The following is an 8,483-nucleotide window of genomic DNA, read 5'->3' as shown; positions in this document are numbered from 1 at the left end:
CTTTGAAAGCATCTCTTATCTCTTTTTCCATTTTCTCTTTCAAAAAATAGAGAGAATACCTGCACTGCCCACATGGTTTCCATAAGAATTCAATAGGATGGGGATGGAATAGTAACCTCTATGTAATTATCAGCTGCAATTAATATCCTGATTTTATTGATGAGAAAAATTCTCAGAGTTTAAAGCGACTGGCCCAACATTATCCAGCTGTGGGTAACAAAATAAAAGACAAATGAGTGCCTAAGTTATTTGATGCTGCATAACAAATCATCCCAACGTTTACTGACTTAAAATGAGAACAAATGCCCTAGCTGGTTTGGCTCAGTGAATAGAGGGTCCACCTGCAGACTGAAGGGTCTCAGGTTCGATTCCGGCCAAGGGCAGATGCCCAGGTTGTGTGCTCGCTCTCCAGTAGGGGGCATGCAGGAGGTAGTGGATCAATGATTCTCATCATTGATGTTTCTCTCTCTCTTCTCTCTCTCTCTCTCTCTCTCTCTCTCTCTCTCTCTCTCTCTCTCTCTCTTCCTCTCTGAAATCAATAAAAATATATTTTTTAAAAGAACAGTGTGTTATTTCCCATGATTCTGCTGGACTCAGTTGGGCTCATTTATAGCTGCCTTTTTCTGGGTCAGGTGGGTGCTAGGCTCAGCTAGAATAGCTGAGATGGGAGAGCCTTTCTTCTCAAAACGTTTGTCTTTTTTTTTCAGATTTTCAAAATGCAAGCCACCAGTCTCCAAATTAACACCTCTGCCTGCCTCAGATTTACTGAAACTACATTGACCAAATCAAATCACAGAGGGAAGTAAGCCCATGGTCTACAGGAGAGCACTACCCAAGGGTAGACACCAGAAGGTATGACTTATGGAATGTTGTTATTTGTGGATCTGAAAATCCTTTGATTTTAATGTGGTATTTTATTTAACTACAAATAAGGACATTTACAAAAAAAATAGAATAATTTTATATACATTTTTAGAGTGAACAATCTGTATATTTGTGTGTGTGTGTGTGAATACTTACATGGAAGTTTTACTGAAAGTCCTTGAAAATTACTGAAAGAATGATCTACAATCTAATTGTAAAAATATGAATAAATGATGTTTTAAAAGTTTGTGGCAAACCACATAATCAGAATAATAAAACTATTAAAGTATAAATTTATTTAGAAAACAGGTACATGGATATTGAATCTTGCCTGTGCTACCAACTTGGTAATTCATTACCTATTGGTAGTTATTTACTGACATGAATATCTAAGGCAATAGATGCTGGCTATCATATTGAATGCTCTACGCATATGGAAATAGTTATGAAATACTGTGTATATTTTTAGTAACACGTGCCTGTGATAAAATCATGTATATCTTTCTCAAGTGAGTTCACTTTGGTGTAATACTTCCTCATTTATACTATGTTTTGGTTACTGCCTCTCCTAAGTGCAGATAATATCCTATATAATAAAAGCCTAGATGGCATCACACATGACATCATCACAAGATAGCCTCCACAAGATGGCCAGCAATGGAGGGCAGTTGTGGGTGACCAGGCTGGCACGGCAGGGCAGTTGGGGGCAAGATCAGGCTGGCAGGGGAGGGCAGTTGGGGCTGATCAGGTCTGCAGTTTGTGGGTGACCAGGCTGGCAGGGGAGGGCAGTTGGGGGTGATCGGGCCAGCAGGAGAGCACTTAGGTGTCAATCAGGCCAGCAGGGGAGATGTTAGGGGGAGATCAAGCTGGCAGGCAGAAGTGGTTAGGGGCAATCAGACAGGCAGGCAGGCAAGTGGTTAGGAGCCAGCAGTCCTGGATTGTGAGAGGGATGTCCAACTGCCCCGAAGGTGTCCCAGATTGAAGCAGGCTGGGCTGGGCTGAGGGACACCACCCTGTGCACAAATTTCATGCACCGGGCCTCTAGTATCCTATCTAATAAAAGAGAAACATGGTAATTGGCGTACGACCGCTACCCTTCCCATTGGCTAATCAGGGAGATATGCAAATTAACTGTCAGCCAAGATGGCGGCCGGCAGCCAGGCAGCTTAAACTGAACATGAGGCTTGCTTGCTTCAGTGACGGAGGAAACCAACGTTCCCCGCCTGCCTTGCAGGCCTCTGAGACTGCAGTTTGAAACATTTTAACAAATAAACCCCAGAAACCAGCTTTCAGCGAGCTGGGATCTCAGAGCTGGAGTCAGATCTGGAGTTATACATTGTTTCGATTTTAGAACCTAAACAAACCAGATACCTACTTTCAGCAGTGGAGGCCTAAGAGCTGGAGCCTCAGAGCTAAAGCTGGCCCAGAATTAAAAAAAAAAAAAAAAGAAAGAAAAAAAGGAGCAGTTGGGAGCTTCCATCACCCGCCAGCCTGAAAACAGCCCTCAGCCCCTCACCCAGACTGGCCAGGCACCCCAGTGGGGACCCCCACCCTGAAAGGTGTGTGACCAGCTGCAAACAGCCATCATCCCCTCATCCAGGCTGGCCAGGCACCTCCGTGGGGACCCCCACCCTGATCCAGGACACCCTTCAGGGCAAACCAGCTGGCCCCGACCCATGCACCAGGCCTCTATCCTATATAGTAAAAGGGTAATATGCCTCCCAGCACCGGGATCAGCAGAGCCGAGAGGCCTCCTGGCACCAGGATCAGCGTGACAGGGGGTAGCGCCCAAACCCCCTGATCGCCCTGTGGCTCTGTGTGTGACAGGGGGTGGGGCCACAACCTCCCTATTGGCCCTGCTCTGTTCGTGACAGGGGAAGGCGCCCCAACCTCCTGACCAGCCCTGCTCTGTGCCTGATATGGGGGAGCTCCCCAACCTCTGATCGCCCTGCGGCTCTGTGTGTGACAGGGTGTGGCGCCCCAACCCCCCCTCCACCCCCACTGGCCCTGCTCTGTGTGTGATAGGGTAGAGTCATAACCTCCCCATCTGCCCTGCCCTGAGTGTGAGAGTGGTGGTGCCCCAACCTCCTGATCAGCCCTGCTCTGTGGGTGACGGGGGGCGGTGCCCCATCTCCCTATTGGCCCTACTCTCTGAGAGACAGGGGGGAGCTCCTCAACCCCCTGATGGGCCCTGCTCTGTGCGTGACAGGGGGGAGCTCCCCAACCCCCTGATTGGCCCTGCTCTGTGCATGACAGGGGGTGGCGCCGCAACCTCCCCATCAACCCTGCCTTGAGTGTGACAGGGGGCGGTGCCCCAATTCCCCAATCGGCCCTGCTCTGAGCCCGGCCAGGGGCTGCACCTAGGGATTGGGCCTGCCCTCTGCCACCCAGGAGCAGGCCTAAGCCAGCAGGGCATTATTTCCCGAGGGGTTCCAGACTGCGAGAGGGTACAGGCCGGGCTGAGGGACCCCCTCTCCGCCCCGAGTGCACAAATTTTTGTGCACCGGGCCTCTAGTATATATATATATATAAAAGGCTAAGTGACCAACCATCCATTCATCCGACCATCTGATCAATGGGTCAGATGGCACATATGATGCACACTGGCAACTTAAAAATAAACGTTTACTTGTGTATGTGCGATACATATAAAGCTCTCGCTGGCACCAGTCGCATGTGTGTGTTTCTATCTGTCATTGTTGATTGTGAATTTGGTTGTTTTTGTTGACACTCAACATGATCCACATCACAATTTATTCATTGACTGTCTAACCAACCAACAGGCCAGTACATATGATGCACATTGGCAATTTAACACATTGTATGCGGGAAACGTATTTATACGTTTTATGTACGTTTTATGTTGACTGGTAGTAGAGTGGCGCGGGGCACGTATTATTATGTTTTTTATAGACTAGCGGTAGAATGCGGGTAACGTATAAATACGTAAACTAAAATTATCGTAATTTTACTGAATGTTGCCATTTGTGCAAAAAAATAGCAAAAATGGCCCGCGCCACCTGTTAGCGCGTGATAAAAACTACCCGCAAACAATGTGTTAAAAATAAATGCTGACTCATGCATGCTCAATACATATAAAGCTCTTGCTGGTGCCAATCACACGTGTGTTTTAATTTTATAATACTATATTATATATACTATTTTGACATGTAATTTTTGCAGTAATGTAATTACTGCACAAATCTTTCTTCTAATTAATTTCCTTCCAATGTGCTTGAATCCATGCACTGGGCCACAGTAATACCTATAAAACGATTTCCCCCATTTATAGAATTAGAGATGAGATACATCAAGAATCCACTAGTACTCACTAAATAAACTTTAGCAATGTCTTTTCCTTTTTTTTTTTTTTGTTACTGATGTGCCTCCTCCTCTTCCTCTCTTGAATTTCCTTCTTTTTAAATCTTCTTCTCCCCCTAACTTCATCCTGTTTTTCTGTTCCCTTCCCCTCTTCCTCCTCTTCTGCTTCTGTTTATTCTGCATCTACTCCTTTTCAATATCTAGTGCCTAACAGACTGAAGGTATTCAATAAATGTATGTTTATTGAAAGAAATAATTTATAGAATTTGTGGTATTTGCATTAATTAAATGCCTTATTCAAATAATCTCCAAAGCGATAACCACATGAGTGGTATATACACACCATAGTGACACTACACATAAATTTGAAGTCAAGAGATTTATATGTTGTCCTTGTATTTTTACTTCTTAATGATAAAGATAAGCATCTTCTCTCTCAGGCTAGATGCTTATGTGTACATACCAGGTAATACTTCCAAATGCGGTAAATCTTTATTCATGACTATACCTGGTAATATTAAGTTTTCAGGCTTTACAATTTTAAATAATAAAATGTTAAATAGTAGATTTAATATTTTGTAGATAAATGTTTCTTCCTGGCATCCCATTAAGTTATACTTTATGAGTATTTACTGTACCTGATAATGAGGAAACTCACTTTTTAATTAATGGATTCCTATCAGATCATTAATATTCTTATAGTTTAAAGCTAGCTGGTGAAAGAATAAAAACAGAATATTTAAATAATACTTGGTAGTGATGGTGATGTATGTGTGTGTTCCTTTGTGTGTACATGTATACATATGTGTTCCTGAATATTTCTTCCTTCCTCTCTTCCTTCCTTCTTAAATTTTATTTCTGATTTCTTTTTCTATGCACTATTTACATATTTTTTTTTGTAAAATATAGCATATTTTTCATTATGACTTCTGGGTTACAACATATTTGATAAGTTTACAGCCATAAATTATTTTTTTAATTTTCCATATTTTCTTCCAATTGTGTATATTAAACTCACCATGAAGTTTTATGCATTTGGTTGGGCATATGTTTGCTGTAAAGACAAATTCTACACTTTTCCTATATAATAAAGAGCTAATATGCCCTTACGCCGTCATAATTCATCACCAGGAGGCTGTGTGCTCAGTGGATTTGAGGCTGTGTGCACTGCATGGAGGCAGGTCCCGGCAGCTCCTCACAGCAAGGCCTGGGGGTCCCATGGCTCTGCCCAGCATGGAGGTGGGACCCCCGGCTACAGCCTACCACTTTGGGCAATCCATCGAGGAGCCCTGGATGGGTGGGCGGGGCCTACCTCTTTGGGGTGATCAATCGCGGGGCTCCCGCATTGTCAGAGGGCACAGGACAGTCTGGGGGACAACCCCCCACCCCGAGTGCATGAATTTCATGCACCAGGCCTCTAGTTGTTATATAAAATTGTAGCCAATTACCACACAATCACTAATTTAATATCATCTTTACCATGTACTACTATAGCTTTTATACATGCTTTACTGTCTAAACCTAACTGATTCCATTAATGCATTTTATTATTCTTATACCAGAAAGACACCTTTTTAATTACTGTAACTTTTAGCATGTTGTGACATCTGGTATGGCATGTTTACTTTCTCTATCTCAAAGTAAATTATTTTTCAAAATGTTCTTGGATAATACTGTGCATTTTATTTTACATATAAAATTTAAAATCTTTTTACTTCTGTTCTGTTGGTTTTCTTAATTTCTGCAATTATTCACACCTTTTGAAATTTTAATTAGACAAATGTTGGATTTTTACCTTTTTATTATGTATTCTTTTTTATACTTAGTGAATTATATTTTGAGTTATTTCCTTTATTCAGCTTCTATGTGGGAATCTTATTGCTCTTATGACACATACAGTTTTCACAAATGTTAGCTCATTTAATTCTATCAATAACCCTAGCAGGTTGGTACCTTATCGCCATTTCTTACATTAGAAAAATTATACAGAAATCTTTAGAATTTTCTCAAGACCACATGACTATTAAGCAGCACACCATAGATTTCAATCAACATACCTGGCTTATGAATTGATATTAACCATTACACTAATTTTTTCAGTAATTACTTGTTCTATTTCGTAAGCAGAGAATGCCAACTAACTAGCTGTCCTGTAGGATTAGTGGGTAGAAATCAGATAAGCAGATGTGCATTCCTAACTGTATCCTAACTATGAAAAGATTTATTCTCAGAGTGAAGTGGTTTTTGTCTATTTCTGGAAGTCATTGCTACATTTCTTTTTTCTTTTGTATAAATGCTTTCTTTTATTCAATAAAATGATTTGGATTATTTTGACTGGGTCTGCTTTAGTTTGCCCTCATCTCTCTAGGAGAGCTCTCTCTACGAACACTTAGCAATTGTTGGGCTTTATTATCATGAAGGCAAGCATTTAAGTACCTGCTTATGTTGAGATATATCTTCTCTAGCTGGTCATCCCCTCGATCTTCATTATCATCATCATCCAGTAGGTCCCCCTCCTCAGCAGAATCCTCCACACTCCTCTCGGACTCCATCTTCACATTAGTCTCATCTTTCTTCAGGAAGCTGGTGGTCTGCTCCTCTTCTGTCTTATCATTCTTCATCTCTACTGCTTGTTTGCTCTGTTCCTTTTCAATTCTTTCCAGGATTTCCAGTAGATAATCCACTTCTTTTTTTATCTGGGTCAATTCCTTCTTAATGGCATGAAGGTCATCCCCTTTCAACTTTGAAGACTTGGAAGAAGATCCTCGTTGTCCACTCTTAGAATTGAAGCCACTTTTGCCCCTTTGTGATGTGTTTCCTGATACACGTTGGCGTTTTGAGGGCACTACAGCCCGAGCAATAGGAGGAGGAGGAGGAACACATGCTGGGTAACTGTACATCCTGTCATAATAATCCCTTTGGAAGTCATAGTCCAAATCAAAAGAGGAGCCATACATCTCCACTGCAGATCGTTTCACACCTGCTTTTCCTCGGTTCACTTTTGGCTCTGCAGCCAGAGTAATATCTAAAACCTGGCCAGCGATCATTCTGCCATCTTCTCCTGCCACCGCAGCCCGGGCCTTTCTCTCATTAACATATTGAACGAAGGCAAAGCCCTTATGAACAGAGCAACCCACAATTTTGCCACACTTTGAGAAGATAGCCTCCACATCAGATTTCTTCACCACAAGAGTATTGAGATTCCCAATGAATACACGGGAGTTCATGGAGAGAGGATCTGTCTTCTTGGTAACATTGCTGGCCATTGTCTTTGATGATTAAGGTTCCTCACAAAGCCAAAATGTAACTAAAGATCAAAAAAATCTCACTGGTGGGAAAAGGGAGAAGAGATTCGATTCTGAATCTCCTACTCCCGGGTTCTACGTGGAGAAGCCGACTACTGCTCGAGGTCAGCAATGGGGCCGCAACCGCTCTGCCCTCGTCTCTTCACAAAATGGCCCCCAGAGATATATCTTCTCTATACTCACTTTGTTGAGAGTTTTTATCATAAAAGGATGTTGAGTTTTGTCAATGCTTTTTCTATATCTATTGAGATAATCATAAGGTTTTAATCTTTTACTAGAGGCCCGGTACACGAAATTCATGCACAGAGGAGAGGGGGCTTCACTCAGCCCAGCCTGCACCCACTCCAATCAGGGACGCCTCAGGGGATGTCCAACCGCCGGTTTAGGACTGATCCCTGATCCTAAACCAGCGATCGGACACCCCTCTCACAATCTGGGACCGCTGGCTCCTAACAACTCACCTGCCTGCCTGCCTGATTGCCCCTAACCCCTCTGCCTGCCTGCCTACCTGATTGCCACTAACTGTCTCTGCCTGCCTGATTGCCCTTAAATGCCTCTGCCTGCCTCCCTGATCACCGCTTACTGCCTTCCCCTGCCAGTCTGATCTCACCCCCAACTGCCCTTCCCTGCCAACCTGATTGCCCCTAACTGCCTATGCCTGCCTGATCAACCCCAACTACCCTCCCCTGCAGGCCTGATCTCACCCCCAGCTGCCCTTCCCTGCTGGCATGATCGCCCCTAACTGCCTATGCCTGCCTGATCAACCCTAACTACCCTCCCCTGCAGGCCTGATCTTGCCCCAGCTGCCCTCCTCTGCCAGCCAATTTGTTTCTGATTGGTCAGTTTCTATGCCAGTCAGCATCTCTAAGCCTATCAATGGGGCCTGATCAGAAAGGCGGGGCTGACCAGCAGCCCCTGTGGAGGGCTGGAGAGAAATGGAGGCATGGCTATTGGCCAGGCTGGGAGAGAAAAAGAGGCAAGTTCTGATCAATG

The 8,483-nt window shown here is 43.6% G+C and overlaps 1 protein-coding gene across 1 annotated transcript; it reads right to left on the bottom strand.

Annotated features, from left to right (window-relative positions):
• Nucleotides 1-6,530: 6,530 nt before the first annotated feature.
• On the bottom strand, nucleotides 6,531-7,642 carry LOC132240257 (heterogeneous nuclear ribonucleoprotein C-like). The gene has a single exon (XM_059707585.1). It carries the CDS (start codon nucleotides 7,449-7,451, stop codon nucleotides 6,531-6,533), a length of 921 nt encoding a protein of 306 aa, XP_059563568.1. The 5' UTR covers nucleotides 7,452-7,642.
• Between the last annotated feature and the right edge of the window lie 841 nt (nucleotides 7,643-8,483).

Source organism: Myotis daubentonii, chromosome 1 (genome assembly GCF_963259705.1).
Source record: "Myotis daubentonii chromosome 1, mMyoDau2.1, whole genome shotgun sequence".
Lineage (NCBI taxonomy): Eukaryota > Metazoa > Chordata > Mammalia > Chiroptera > Vespertilionidae > Myotis > Myotis daubentonii.
The sequence above is the reverse complement of the archived record's forward strand: the minus strand, read 5'-3'. Positions and strand labels throughout refer to the sequence as shown.